Source organism: Cryptomeria japonica, chromosome 3 (genome assembly GCF_030272615.1).
Source record: "Cryptomeria japonica chromosome 3, Sugi_1.0, whole genome shotgun sequence".
Taxonomy (NCBI): Eukaryota; Viridiplantae; Streptophyta; class Pinopsida; order Cupressales; family Cupressaceae; genus Cryptomeria; species Cryptomeria japonica.
Window position 1 is genome coordinate 598,980,141 of NC_081407.1, and position 16,550 is coordinate 598,996,690.

At 34.4% G+C, this 16,550-nt stretch overlaps 1 protein-coding gene across 2 annotated transcripts in view; it reads right to left on the bottom strand.

Annotated features, from left to right (window-relative positions):
• Window positions 1-16,550, bottom strand: part of LOC131035736 (DNA-(apurinic or apyrimidinic site) endonuclease) — a 242,315-nt gene that overhangs the window by 110,078 nt on the left and 115,687 nt on the right. For both annotated transcript variants that reach the window (XM_057967472.2, XM_057967471.2), the window contains exons 4-5: window positions 10,386-10,587; window positions 1,531-1,609 (exon numbers count right to left, since the gene is read on the bottom strand). In XM_057967472.2, coding sequence (XP_057823455.1) covers window positions 1,531-1,609; window positions 10,386-10,587 — 281 coding nt within the window. The remainder of the gene's footprint in view (window positions 1-1,530; window positions 1,610-10,385; window positions 10,588-16,550) is intronic.

Below are 16,550 nucleotides of genomic sequence, written 5' to 3' on the forward strand. Positions count from 1 at the left end.
GAAGAGAAATCATCTTGTTAAGTTTCAGATTTACTATTTGATAGCAACATCTATTTCATGCTCTTATATATCATTCAGAGTCTGTAAACAAAACAAACTATTCTGCAACTTCTGTCTAGCTCTGAAAGAGCACAAAAAGAAAGAGAAAACATAGTATGTTTAATTAAAATAAACAAGCAGGTTGCTACAGAGCAGTTTTCTATGGTTCCACCTAGGGTGGGACATTACACTCCTGTACATATTTGCATATATTTGAAGTACTAAATCAGACACAGCAGTATCTAGTTATTACAGATTCATTTGCATATTTACTCATCTTCAAATCTGAGACAACAATTAATCTTATTGTGCACATATATATATCGTTATATAAGTTATATTTCATAATTATATCATTTACAAGGTAACTTCAGCATATGGTCAAGATCATTAAGGAAAGAGATCAATTGAATTTGATAATTGATATATAATTGTCCCTATTTCCCAAGCAATTAGATAAGGGGACATTACATATGATATAGTACGATCTATTAAAACTCATTGCTAATGTGTTGAACTTGTAATACAACTCTTTGATAGATAAGTAATGTTGTTTTCCTCCTACAGTTTGTCATTTTGCTGCAAAATTGAATAGGGTTTAGATAGATAAAGAAATCACATTGGCTGCAAGGCTAGATAATCCTTAATTAGACCCATCGACCTCGACTACAGTACCAACGGTAACCTCACAAGAGGTTCCAATGCTTCATGCAATGAATTTCTAGTGGACCATTCATACTTGCAAGTGACATTCTTGTGAACCACCACTCATGAAATATGGTTCAATATCAATGGACACAAGTTTGAAAAATTATATAAAATATATTTCATACAATAAAGAAACTCAACTTGTATTAAACTGAAAAAGATACAGACTTGGCAGGTTGAGGCATTTCATTACACTCATTGGACAATCTCGGACCTCTATCAAGTCATTGCCTCCTAGTATATTCATTCTAACAAATAATGTTCTCTACAAATGTAAATGAATATTGGAGGGTAATGAGTTGGTTTGAGTCCCAAATCATTCAGCATTTTAACCTCTCTTAAAAATTAGTAAGGATTTGATGTTGGTAATACCCTGCATTAATCCTCATAGGTTGATTCTTGAACATTATCAATGAATATTCTTGTGTCTTTTTATATTCAATTGGTTGCAGTTCTAGGAGAGGAGATGGGACATAACATTATTCAAGCATGGTTAAAACATAGAATTAAGCATAGAACAATGAAATAACTGGGTGTAGAAAAGGGGATTGCATGAAATAAACCAATTAAAATGAGCAAAATCTTGCAAATTGCATAATGGAAATAACAAGTAAAAATTCCTCAATCAATTTTTTCAACAAGCATGAATGTGAATTAATGAAAACTAATTCTACAAGACAAATACAGAATATGAATAAAAGACGATTAAATTAAAACATACATGAGAAAATCAATAACCCAAAAATTGAATAAGATGATATTAAATAAGAAATATTTTCATACCTCTTCATTTGGAGGTGTGTATCCTGCCATCTTGGCATTGCCAAAAAACTCTGGGTGACTCACATCTATGTCATTGTGACTACAAACAGCCATCCGAACATGACTAATATTAAAACACATGTCCTCGTATACAATCTTAACAAGATGTACAAAAGATAGCATGTTATAAGATAAAAGCTTAACAATAAAATGGTCTTACAACAAGCAAAGCAATATTCAGTATAGGAATTTATATATCATAATAAAAAATATAGAAAGATAAGAAAATGATGAGCAATTGAAAACTACAAGGGGCCTTAATATTGAGTTTAATAGACACACAAAAATCAAAATTTTGTCACTAAAATAACAATTATAATAAAAATTTGATCCATTTTCAATCTTACGACACTAAATATTCTTGAAAAGTTTCATAGAGACTGAAAATCATATTGTTGGAAGGTAATCATCGCAAGGTGTATATACAATTATGAAATGTTCCCTTTAGAGGAGTAGTTCGAAGCAATTAATTACCCTACTTAATTCTCATAGGCTAAAGTCAAGAAAAAGGGAATTATTTAATTTAATTATTTAATATTATCTGACAAAGTATATTTTATGTGTAATATTATTTAATTAATTTAATAAAGCATTATAAAGTGACTAAACTGAAATGTTTCAAGGAGATTAATAAAGTCACTTTATTTCCTGGATTTAAATAGAACACTAAAAGAGCAGGAATTTGAAAAATTCATCTAATGGCTTTCGAGGGTTATTATAAAAGAACATATTTGGAGCTCATTTGGTATGCTTGGATTATTTTTCTTCTACTTGTTTTCTAGTGAGCTTCTTGAAGAGTTGGAAACCCTAAGAGTACTAGTTTTGGTGGTGCAAGATTCTACCCTAGCTGGCTGTTGGAGAGATTATTCAGATTTCTCACATTGATTTTAATTATTGGAGTTTAGATAAATTTCAGTATTGTAAGTCTGTTTGCAATTACAATATATCGGATGCAATCTCTTGCATTTCATATTCATTTGCTAAAGTGTGGATGTTGTGCAGTAGGGAGTGTTTGTACGCTTCATGAGTTGAATTTGCTTAGAGGTTTAAGGTCATATTTTCTCTCCTTTTCTATGTGTAAGGATTGATGTCACCTAGGTGTAAGAAATTCCTTCAAGTTCGAGGCGATTGAAGGTATGTGCAGGCATGTGAACTCCCTTTATCTAGGCGCCTTTATCTGAGGGTTTATTCTGTAACATTGGGATCTCTCCAATTGCCCTTGGAAGAAGTAGCTGGTCGTGGAAGCATATTGGTTCTTTCACTTACTGGACGCCTTGCTTCACTAGGTGAGTTTATTTTTGTTTTTTTAGACAACTTGCAAGGACTCTATTTGTGTGTAGGAACTTTGTTAATGCTAGGCAATGTAATGTGGGTTGAAGAGTTCATAATTGAGCAGGTTGAGGGGTATTAGAAGCTCAGAAAATCAGTGTACGATGGTGGCGTGGCAGATATGAAGATGACAAACTGAGATTTATAATTGCAGCAGCATGTAGCAGACATGGCATATCAATATTTGATGGAAGGTACTCCCCTTACACACCCAAACACATGCTTTGATACCACTTGATTAAGGGCTACACCACCCAATAGCATAATCAAACAACACAGAAATTGCAAGAAGAAAATAGTTGCTTTCTATTTCTTCAATGAAATGGAAATGCAATATTCACAACTTACATGTGTATATCATAGCTCAATCACCTTAGATGTGGTTGATGCAATAGGATCTATCTAATTCAACCTTCAGATCATTGGGGAAAGGCAACCACAAACCAAAATAAACTTGAAAAGGAAGTCACTAAATGAAAACTACTATTGAAAATTAAAAGGAATAAATTTAGAGAAGCAACTAGCCAAGGTACATGAATAGAATGCTAGAAGCAATGATGAATATATAAATATAAAGTGTTAAAATGCAAATTCAATGTCATTGTAGATGATAAAATAACATTAATTAGCTCTCAACAAAGAGCCTTATAGAGATACTTTATCCTTATGGGCAACCATGAACACAAAGAAACACATGTAAAAGTAATAAGCTATGATAATCACAATGTAAAAGAATGTATCCCAATGCTGAAATATATCTCCAAACAAAAAATGAAGTTTAAAACATCAAAAAAACTCAGGGTTAATATACAATATCAACATTGATACCAGTGTTACCAAACTCGTTTTAAACTAAATGTACTCTGCTGGCCAAAAGAAACTTCTTAAAGTCCCCTAAACCTAGACTTCAATCAATAAACAAAACACAGACTGTAATGTTCCAAACTAGACATTTTGGCAACTTGACCAACTTTCAATATGAATGCACGGATTTTACCACATTCTGATCACTGAGATCCTTGGATCGGCAGGGTTAGAGCATACGGTAGCTAGAATGCAAACAACAATCAAATTTATTTCATTTACTAGCGGCAAGTTACATGGTTAGAATGGATGCAATGACAGATTATGAATGAATAATCAGGTTTGGTGGCAATACCCTCCAAGTTCCATTACAACATCAATACAATATCCATGAAGGGGTCTACTGGCAATGCCTTCCAACCATTGAAAAATTACAATATCAATTTTTGCTTCAGCCCGGCAAAGAACCACACATGCTTCAGAATAATTCACTCAACTCTTTATGATCAGCAATATTGCAAATATTCAACTGCTGTTATAAACAGTAAATAAAATGCACCTCTAGCTGCAGCAATAACCTGTGCAGAATATTATCAATGAAGCTGATTCAAACTTATTTTCAGCTGATACGGAGGTAATTAAATGAGCAGAAGTCAAAAATCAGCAGCCACTTGTAATAGCAATAAAACCTTTCTACAAAATGGTATGATTTATTGATAAGATGGTACAGCTGGCATAATCATATGGTATGGCAGCTTTGAAAAGAAATACTTAACCTTGAAAGGCTGTGATCCTCTTTTTACATGTTTTAGAAAATAATTGAAAATCCAAGCATACTATGAATCAATCCCTTTTGTACAATATAATAATTCAAGACTTCCTTATACTGCTGTACTGTATCCAAATCAGCTAATAGCAACCTCTGAACTGGTTTAGAGATAACAAGTATTTGGTTTACTTGATAACTCCATGCCACCTCATAACTCCCTTACACACAAGGTGCATATCCCCGCAATGACTTTGGTGAACCTCAAACAACATTTCACCCCCTTCTGCTAGCTCTCATGGCTTGGTGCACAATTTAAGAATTTCCAACACAACTCCGAAATCCTTTATAGACATTTTTACAGGTTCTAGCTCTCATTGACAGAATTTTAGGACAGTTTATGGATGCTTTTCATGCTAGGGGTGTGGGGAAAAAGAAGCTAGCCATGACCGATGAAGAAATCACATGAAAGCAATTCACTGGAGGGGTTCATCTTAAGTTTTGTGCAAAAAAGGTTGATCACATCACAAAGGTAGATTTTAATTTTTCATCAAAACAGAAGCATTGAAACTGCTAAAAGATCTCTCAAGCGTCAAGCCATATTTGCAAGTTCCACAACCCATGGCCCAACTTGAAAAGTTTGCATGATTGGGTATCCAAAGTATGGAAGCATTTGATCAAGGCTCAAATTGATCTACTCCCCTATGCTAAAAGGATTTTAATCAGTTACTATGAAACAAAAGATGACAGGAATGCAATTCTAAAATTTAACTATGGTTTTAGGACAAGCACTTTTTGTGTGTAGAACCTTGCTACCCCTCTTGTGACCCTAACAAAGACTTTGCTATAATCTCTACGTGGGTCTGCTTTCCTTACCTTCCAATACAATTCTAGAGTGACACTAGGTGGAAGACAATTGGTAACTAGCTAAGAAAACTTATGCATGCTTGTAAAGATACTCAAAATCAATTCTACACTACATTCACTTAAATCCATGTCAATATGGATTTGGATAAGGATCTTCCAAAGACAATTGTGCTGCAGAGTAAATGGAGTTGATCTCAAACATACTTTGAAAACTCAAAGTCAAAGTCAACTCGGCAGCCCAGAATTTGACTTGGACACAGGACTCAACACAAACTTGGCAAAAAATGTGGCACAAACTCAGCAAAAAGAAAAACACCTCATAATTACACAAAAAGAAATCAATGCATTTAGAGAACATAAAAGTCTAATTTGACTATTAATTTGTCATAATTCAAACATTACACATAAAATATCATTCTCAAACTCTCAAAATTTGAAATTTGAGGCACTATGTCTATTATGTTCAAGCACCAAAAGAGTCTGAGCTAAAGACTTGGAAGTCTGAACCTAAGACTCAGGAGTCTTAGGGTAGGACTCGATTGAGTACTCTCCGAGACTAGACAAACTTGGCACAACAGTTTGGTCAACTCGATTTGGCCAGCTCAAAGACTTGGAGTTTGGCAAGTTTAGCAAAGTACTTGCAGAGTCTTCAAAATATGATCTCAAGTATTGGATTATGTGAACATCCCCTTCAAATGCAAAGGTGTTTTGAATACAAACATTTGGCAACTCACTATTCAAGAAGGGCTTCCACCTTTTCAAAACTCCACAAGAAGGCATCTTGGTTGCATGAGGCAATGCCCCACCATTATTAGGTTGACCCTAACTTGGTTAAAAAGCAATCCCCTGTTCACAAGCATTTGTGGGATAGTATATGCTATACCCCTCTAGCCCTATTGGGGTTTGGGTGCATCCTCACAACAGGTACCTTTGATATTGCCCCAAATTCCATGGTCTAAACAGCTCCCACATCTCATGAAGTTATTCAAGGTTGTGATAGTAGTCTTGTGGATAACTCTTCTTCTATTTCTTCCTCATCAGCATCCTCTCTTATGAGTGACAAGTCCCCTCCTATTGGACCCATGATTTCACAAATCCCTTCAATAGTTGGGGAGTTTTCTTCTTCAACACACACTACCGAGAATCACCCTATAATGCCCCTGGGCTGGCCATACCAACTAAAGAAAACCCTCCAGAAACCACATATGTTTGGACCAAGGTGGAAAGAAAAAAAGTAAGTCCTCACCAATACACATTTGAGTCAACAATGTAAGGATACTTCTCTGATGTAAAGAAGAATTAGGCTCTTCCAGAGATTTTAATGGTTCATTAATCACTCATGTAACTTTCACTCCTTTACTAGTTATTTGCTAGTCATAGATTGGATCTTATTCCTAGTTCCCCAACTCACAAGTCTAAAGAACACTATTTCCCCTATTTATAGGGGGTCATTTTTGCTACTATATATTTATTTGATGGGAGATGGCCCATACTCCTCACTTGACCGAGCAAAAAAAATATATTCAGAATTTGATGCCATTAAAGACTTGATTTTGGACTTACAACATAAGTCTTCACTTTTGCTTGTACAAAAACTAAACTCTTTTTTAGATCAAGTGGGCCTAGTTATATTGCTTGTGATTGAAGTGCAATTCTTGGTAGTGGAGTGGAAATGAACAATAAATTGAGTGGAGGTTGGGGTAAATAAATATTGGTAGAAATGGGAAGGATTTCAACCCATCTCTACTCTTGTCTTGCTTTGAGAGGTAGTTCCAAGTCCAACAATTACCTCCAATTCTGAAAGCTACCCCCACTTGGATGCAACAACCAACAAATGAGTAACAAATGTAACTATAGTATGGGCATAAACAACATCACAACCAGGATTTTAATTTACTGATCTAGCAACAACTATAATAGTATATCCAGTACCAATAGCACTAGTAGCATCACCCATGGTTTCCCTTGATGAAGCAATCTATTAAGCACATGTCAATAAAGTAGTAGATCCAGTAGATTTTCACTTTGATTCTGCAAGTGACTCAAAAGCGAAGATTTAAACATCCACATCAAGACCTCGAAGACTTAATAACCAACCATCAATAGGAGACCCAATGCTAGTATCAATCTAGTGCCATATCTACCAAATCTGGTTCTAGGTGTAGATCTAAAACCTTTGATAGATTCTACAAAGCACCTATAGTTGTTTTATATCCAGTTCCAAGTCTAACAACACAAGCTAAAAGGTCCACTAGTGATAGCATCAATAAAAGACCTGGCACAGCTATAGTTAAAATATTCTTTTCCAAGTGTTCTTTGAGCTGCTGCTCAAGCTATTAGTTATGAAATTTCTTTAGCTTTAACTGTGTTATTTGTATCAAAATATGTGATTCATTGAATATGAGACTTATTTTTTCCACACTGTAGTATAAAATAGGAAAAAAGGAGTGAATGGGATGAATATTGATCCTTCATTCCAATTAAAAAATTAGATGAGCATATGGGTGAGATCAAACAGTTGACATTTTGCAACAAGATGGTTGAGTCCTATCCCCCATGTACAAGAGTGAGAGCATGCACAATCAATGATAACTATGTAGCACAATTCATTTATTAGTCATTTGGCCCAACAGCAGGGAGGCAAAGGAAAAATGCATGAAGTTATTATCATACATACCAAAAATGAAGCAAACAAAAATACCAAGAAACACCAAAATATAAAAAAATATTTCTGGAAAAAAAAAACTGATATCAAGACTTGTTTCCATGAAAATAGGATAACAATGACTTCACATTGGTAGGAATGATCAAGTAGTACTTCCCAAAACACCAAATCTAGCACATGTTTCTAACTACTTAAAAAAGTTTCATAACTCTCCATAAATCCTTAAATTTGTCATAATTATGGTTAGAGTAGAAAAATGCAGACAATAACCGCATGTCTCTATTCAGAACAGCAGAGGTGAATTTGCTTGTAAATGAACAATAACTTGTATATATTGGTACCACCTTGCTTTAAAGTTCTGCCTTTATTTCTCTAAGCCAACTATACTTAGAAGGGTGGTATTTTTCATTTTATTTTATTGTGATTATAGGCATGGCCAACTGAAATTAGAAGGGCATATTTAGAAAAAGCAGTACCTAATGGCAGATTTTAAACTCGTAATGCCACTGTCAAATCGCACCTAGAGGAGTTTGGAGTGGTAATGACTCAACCAAAGTGCACTAGGTTTTGATTTTAAATACCTTATCATCCTGGCACAATTTCAAAGAAGATTTGCCATGTTCAGCGTGTGATTTTATGTTAGCGATACATCTTAACTTGTGTGCTGCCCTATTCACTTTTAACTTTTTCGGACTAGACCATAATCACTTATCAACTCACCATTTCATTCAGTTCAAATCTGAAATTATTTTGCCATTTTTTCTTAGCACGGTTTCTTTGTAGTGCCACCACTGATTTTGTGTGCCCTATACCTTTCTCTTATCCCTTTTATGTGCAGGCACCTTCCACCAAATCTTTTGCCAACCTTTTAGTGTTTTCAGTTGCAGATTTGCATGGTTAGGGCCTCTAAAAAGTATGCAATATTTCTGTTATTTTCATCCTCATACCAGGCACACTTTCATGAAAAAGTTTCCATCTTTTGGCCATAGTTTTCATGGGGTTGAGCCATGTAAGAAGTGCATCATTCTCTGCTGATATATGGTAGGAGTGAATCGCTTACATTTCTGTAAAATTTCCTGAGTGCTGATCTCTGACGGTTTTACCATCTTTAACAATACCCTGAAGGAGGTTTTTTGCTGGCAATATCCTGACTAAAGTGTGCATTGTGAAGTTATCTAGACATTTGCCAATCAATTTCTTCTTAGCTCCAAGTTATCTTCACCATCAGCCAGGAACTTATTCATTTTAATCCCAGAATAAATGCAGCCATGAGCAATCTCTAAAAAAATTGTTAGTTGAATACAGAAACATGACATGACAACCTTGCCACTTGACCAGAAGACATTATTACTCACCTTGACGCAACACATAAACAATTATAAATTAGTGACAGAAATGGACACTAAGTTGTATAAACATCAAATTTCATATGGGTACAACATGGTGGGAAGGGGTTTTCTCAAGCTAAATGTGGAACTGAACCTTAGCTCCCTGTTTCATTTATCACAGCTCATTTTGTTCTAACCTAAATAAAAACTGATTTTAAATGGCATACACAAGTTCTACTTGTTATACTCTCAGCAGTTGTCTGATGTTACTTTGCTCACAGATCAGAGCCCTTTTTTTCACTTCATATTAACATCTGTCAACCAATGGTTAAGCAGTTTTTAGATTAGTATATTTATTAATTACAATTTTTGTGCTGATCTACAAGATATAGCCATTGGACCACTTCATACTTCACAAAATTTCCTTACCATCGCAGATAAGTTAAAGCATATTGTATCCATCAATGCAAGAATCTATGTATATAGTCTTGAAGATAAACGAAATGGCAACAAACACACAGCCTAAGTATACTAACTATCAAACTGTTTGTCAAGATAACTTGTACTGCAGACAATGAGCATCCTCATTCAAAGATTAATGATCATTGGAGTGTAATGGTAATGTACATACACTTAATTAAAAATACAGGAGATGCACTTTCCTAAGTATCTAATGACAGCAAAAAGGTAAATTGAAACAAGAAATCAATTAATTGGTATTCAACTGCATAAAAGATACCATAGTCATAGATCATAATCATACAGCTAAGGGAAATCAAATTCAGTTTGATACCTATATTTTGAGGGCCAAGAAACCAAAGTTTACCCTTCTATATGTATATTTAAAATTTTGAAATGCCTATGTTGAGCAGACCAATATCCTAGTTATTCATCTTGTTCAATTTTTCTCATGCTGCTTCGAATTAAAGATAGTTAATATGTTGGTAGAACAAACTCAAGGAGCAAGTGTTGAGTTGAAATATGAAAGAACAAGATGGATAGCTTAAATTGAAAAGTAAACTATAGGATGACTGAAACAAATAATTTAGACTTTTACCTGACATTGAGATCACCACACCAAATTAGAGGCTTATCTGAAACTTGTAGAACAAAATCCAACATTCTTTGATCCCATTTCCTTCTCCTTTTGAATCCATTTTCATCATCCTTCCAGCCATTATTTGGAACATATGTGTTTACAAGTCGGAATGACTCAAATTCAGCCACAATAACTCGACCATCAGTTTCATGCTTGAGGGCTGTATAAAATATTAAAAATTTAAAATAGCATAGACAAAATAGCAATTTCTTTCAGCATTTTTTTCTTGAAAAAGTAGTCACAAGATGTATCATTAAGCTTCATGCTTTTCCTGATATTGTCTAGCATCAAGAAAACAGAATATTAATAAAAATAGTTGACACTAAGAAGGGAGCCAATGAAATGATTCTTTGACATCAACTGGAGACAAAAGGTTTAAATATCTCAATAAATTTAAGTTGGCATTGGTGCAATGTATATGATCAGGATGATGCGCTAACATAAATTATTTGTAAAAGCAAGTCAATGTATCATTGTCACTGTTTCATTATGTTTATAGTGTGTCAAATATAAATTTAATCGTGTATTAAATCAGTAGTTAGATGTAGTTATTCAGCTAGATAAGTTGGTTGTTATCTTGCAATTATGAAGTGTGATAAAAACAAGGTCTAATATTTTGGGAGAGCAGTTACTAAATGACTTAAACTATTGCAATCCCTCTCTAACATATTTGTGTAGAATTTATAAGTTATCCTAGTCATTTGTACAGCACCTATCTAATACATCTTTAAAAAAATCATGACGTGTTAACATCTTAATTTTTCTTTTGCTAGGCAACACAAAATGAAACTGTGTGTGAGATAAAATCTCTCTTTCAATTGGGAGGGAAAGCACCCTTGTAACTAAAACTAACACTATACACTAGACTATGAAAAAAAAATTATAAGTACTCACACTATACATAAGAATTTTTCCAAAAGTTTTTCATGCAAGTAAAATAAACTAAACTAAACCTGTCTTATCTTTTTGGCCTGGGGTATTGTTGGTGTACGTTTTATCATATACCGAACATTAGAATAAAGTACCCAAAGATAATTTATCCTCTCTTGAAAAATCACCGCTTATGCCAAGATTGCTAGAAGATCATATGGCGATTCCAAAGTTTCTATTGTCAGGTCTTGATGTGTGGATAAGCTCAATGGGCGTTGTGATATGCTGGTAATACACAAAGGGACTTACACTTGGATTGTTCACAATCTTAGGACTTAGGCAGGTTTATCAATTGATGCTCCTCTTTTTTTTGGATTTTTGGGTTGACTTTCAAAAAAAAGGATAAAAAGGATAAGGGTTTAGAAGTCTACTCTACTCCTACGAATTCAAGAGACGGTATTGATTCGGTGAACTCGGTAAACCACACTTTTCTTTGCCTCACTTAAGACAACTACACAAAGTGGATGCAATTTTCAAGGGATGTGTTTTGTTCGAAAGTTTAAGCATGCACAAAATAGAAAGCTCAGACTAACTTTGCATAGTGAATGAAAATCAACCATTCACCAAAAGTATGAGTGGAGATACACCATAAACCAATACTTATCAGATCTTTCATTCATCTAACAACATAAAATAAATTCTAACTAATGTGTTGAAGAAATTGACAACCTTGCTAATCATTCAGATAAAAGAGCTTACAAGGCCTTAAGAAAAAGCACACAACTAACGTATTATCTGAAAATGACCTTCTTGCAACAATATTTCAAAAACCTCACACTCACCAAATGAGAGGAGGCAACCTTATATAGGTACACAAAAATTTTGAACAGCCGAGACCAAACAGCGATCAAGGGCCCAGATTGAATAATCAAAACCCTAATTAGGGTTTCCTAAAACTAACTACCCCTCGTCCAATGAGAAAATTACATTTGGGGACACTTGTCCTTCTTGCTATATATGAACCAACAATAAGAATAGAAGGTTGTTGCATTGTGAAGTGTGCCCTCTAGAAGCTTTTGTGGATAAGTCAGGTTCATTGAACCTAGACATATTGACTTGGAACAATATGATTGGTTGGAAGATGATGAGGCGCCACCTCAGCATGTTGGACGTCTTCCCTAAATTCTCCAATTTGTGTGAAGAAATCGTCTACGGAAATTTGATTATTCTTGTCTCCATCTAATTCTGATTGGGAGCTTGTCTTTAATTCTTCCGGAAATTAAATCCCTCAAGAAGTTGTCTTGATTGCTTCCATAGGTATGGTATGATGGATGAAATTCCTCAAGAACTCTGAAATTCTTTCTATATTTTCACCAAGTTTAAGAACTTTTCTTTCTTGATGCTTTGAGATTCTTTCAAGTGCCTTGAATCTGGAGAAGAATCCCTTTATGAAATATTTCTCATAATTAGCCAAATTTTGGCCATCTCTATGCTTGGAAGAACATTGCTCGTGGACTTGTCTTCAATTTTAAATTTGGCTTGAAACTACATTTGTATTTTTTGTGATGATCTCGCCTTAGCTCTCATCCAAAACCTACAATGTTAATGTAGATAGTGTCGGTCGTCTCCTTTTGGGTCGGCTTAGACAACTAAATTGTCTAATTGGCCTATCGGCCTTAGACAATTTAGTATTATTGAATTGCCTATATTCGTTAATATGCTGATCCATTGTTGAATCGAGTTTGTTATCTTGCAACTGATTGCCTATTAAGGTTGTCAATAAGCATATACGACTTGCTTATAATTATTAATATGTCATTTGTGTATGACATATATCTCCGCCACCCTTGCATTAGACATGTTCATTATGATGTACACAAACCCCTAACTAAAGCACGTGGTGGTTTATAGAAGCTGACTTGTGTAGGAGGCGTGTTGATCGGTAACATCTCTACTTGGATATAAAGATCGGTTTCCCTCACAAATATCGAATCAATCATTCTTGTATCTAGCAAATCGATGATCTGGTTAGAAGATCTATCACATATTCTACAGCAGTTCTTGTGGTGTCTTCCATACCTTGCATTGGCATCTACAGTTCGTGCATTATCTTGTGCTAGCAAATTGGCTTCATCTCCTGCCAGTACATTCTCAGTTAGTGTGAAATCATTCTGCCTCCATCTGCAGTTCGAATATTGTGTTTATCATCAGTCATTCGGTTATCATTATTTTCAATTTGTGGATTGGTATTTAATTCATCTCAAGGAGCAGATTGATCACATATCTTTGTGTAGAGATCGATTACATATTGCATGCTCGGGGGAGACGATAGCAGTATATCATCTATGGTTGGGAGGGCAACAATGATTTGAATCATTGCATGTGGTTAATCGAGAAGACCCTATGATTACTGTGCATGGTCATCTTCTTGTGATCCTAGTATTGTAAGAAAAACAACATGGTATCAGAGCAGATTCTTGAAGAGCCATTGCCACAGTTAGTGCACTCCCCTCTGTCTTGAGAAGGAGCTTGAGCTTAAGAAGTGAAAAGATATGAAAGGAATAGAGATCATCTTTAGATTTAGTGAGAGATTCTTCGATACAAGTTATAATTGAGGGCAATGCCAAAAATAATGAGAAGGAAGTTGGGGCCACTTCTTTCCAGCTACACTTTAATGATTCTCTTCATAGAAGTGGCATTTCTATCTTCAGCCTTGGAAACACTGCAGATTTGCATTTGTCAATGGCAACTGAAATACAAGATTAGGAGCTTCATTGGATGAAAGGACCAAGTTGATCAAATAAGTCTTCTCTCTACTACCACATTCATCAGATAATATACAATCCATTACGTATGCTTATATTAGTTGACTATTGTATGCATTGATGTTTGTTCATGAGAATAGAGTTGCCCATGTGTAAGGTTGAGTCCTATAGCCCTTAGCTATGATTACATACAATTTAAGACATCTAGTTTATCATTATCAATTTTTTGTTATGAATTATGTTTAAAAGCAGATTATTACAAGTGTATGTGCAAGTGCATGTGTGATTGTAGGGGACACTTGTAGACCTTAGTAATTAAGGCTTGCCTGCTGTTATGCTACTTGCAAGGGTTGCAAGTTTATCCAAAGCCAAATGGAGCTTGGATGAAGACTAGTACTCAGAAGCAAGAAAGAAGCAGCTTGCATCAGGAAGGATGTTGATGAGCATTTTGAGATAAGTATTTTTCTTGGTTATTATCTCTTGAGTATTATTGTTATTTGCTTGTCGAAGGCTGCCTCTTATTTGTATTCCTATATATACTATAAAAGTTATTTACCTCATTATGCTCTTGTTCTTTTCTTTGGCCCTTGGGGATGGGTCTTTGCACGAAAAGAAGAACGATGCATTAGGAATCCTGTCGAGCCATTTGTGTAGGTAATGACAGCATCGAGGATTACAAAACAAAGTCGAGCAAGACGGCTCTCCTAGTGAGAGGGAGCAGACTTTGAAGGAGTTTTGTTCTAATCTTTGGATGGTCATATTCCGATATGGTCTAGGGCTCAATCTTATGAGATTGATGATTCGAGAGGGAGGCTTATACAGCTTGTCAAGACGCCTGTAGTACCCCTACTCATTTGAACTCGTTAGACTCATATTTTATTATTGTTTGTTTTCAGTGGATACATTACCATTATGTGTTATTCAGATTTTTATGACATTATTTCATGCTTTATCTAGATATGAGATGCATAATTTATTTGCAGTATTTCAGTACTTGTGATTTATGGAATTTTATGGATTATTGCTATATACTGACACTTTACTTTATATATGCAATGTGGAATTGTATGTTGTGTGTCTACGAGTGTATTGGATGCAAGGGGATGATTTTCCTTCACTCATTTCGGTGAGACAGGGAACGTCGCGATTCTCCTTCATCGGTGTGTATGTCATGTTTTCTATATTGTATATATATGCATGTGTGGTTCGGTGATGCAGGATATTGCAGGTACAAGTATCGGGTAGGTACGGGGTATTGTCTCCACCTGGCTTCACAAGTCTGAGCGTGCCTTATATTTTCCGATGGAAGTGGAGGAGATAGTAGTTGACCCTATTTTACTCATTTGCACTCGTGTGAGTGTCATCAGTTGGTCGTCCTGTCAGTTAGTTCAGCCTTCGTATTTTGTTGTTTGATCTTTTTATGAGTATTTGCTTGAAGTTTGTTCAGTTTGTGTGTTTTAGTGGATTTAATTAATTAAGTAAGTTTATGGAGTTATCTCATAGTTGAATTATGTATGCATTGAGATTATAAATTTAATTAATTAAAAGAAGTTTATAAATTAAGTTGCAAGCTGCATGATATTAGAAATATATTTTATTTAAATTTTAGCGAAAAATAAATTAGATTAATTCCATTTATTGTTTCCTAGAATTTTAAATAAATAAATGAATAAAAGAATTAATTAGAATTACAGTATTGCTTTAATTTCTTTATTTAGGAAATTAATTATCTGCATGAGAAAAGAAAAGAAAGAAAAATGATTTTTAATTATTGCATGTTAACTTATCCTTAGTTAGAAAATGAGAAAAGAAAATAAAATTGCTTTTATTCTAAATTTAGGTTTTTGGGGAAAAGATATTCAACCTAGAATTTTAGTTTAAAAAGGGGAATAAGTCATTATTTTAGGAAACACAGGAAACAAGTCAGGGATTTAGGTAAAGAAATTTATTTGGAAGCTGATTGAAGGATTGGTTCTCTTCTACAAATTTCTTCCAGGAAAGCTATACCAGGTTGGGTGGCTTTTGTTGACTGTTTGTTTTAAAAAAAATATTTATATTCCTTCTATCTTCTGAATGATGTGTGTGTTAAGATGTTTGTCATATCCTGTCTGATTAATTATGTTCTTAGCTAAAGTCCATACCTGAAGTTAATTTCTAGTTAAATGGAAAGAAGTTATTTCTGGGTGTTTGTGGATTAAATTTTGAGAAAATTGGGAAAATTATTATGGCAAATTTTGCCAAGATTTTTATTATGAATGGAAATTGCAAGATTTGGGAGGAATGGGATTTACCAGAGAAATCATACCCTCTTGTTTGTTTTTGTTCCGCTATTGGCTATGGCAGTCTTTTAATTGTATCTCTGTGAAATTGTTATTTACTTAAGAAATAAATTTAATTATTAATTAAATTTATTGGATTAATTAAGTTTTGGGAAAAATCATTTTACCATATTATTTTTTTGGAGAAAATATGTAGTAATTAAATTTCC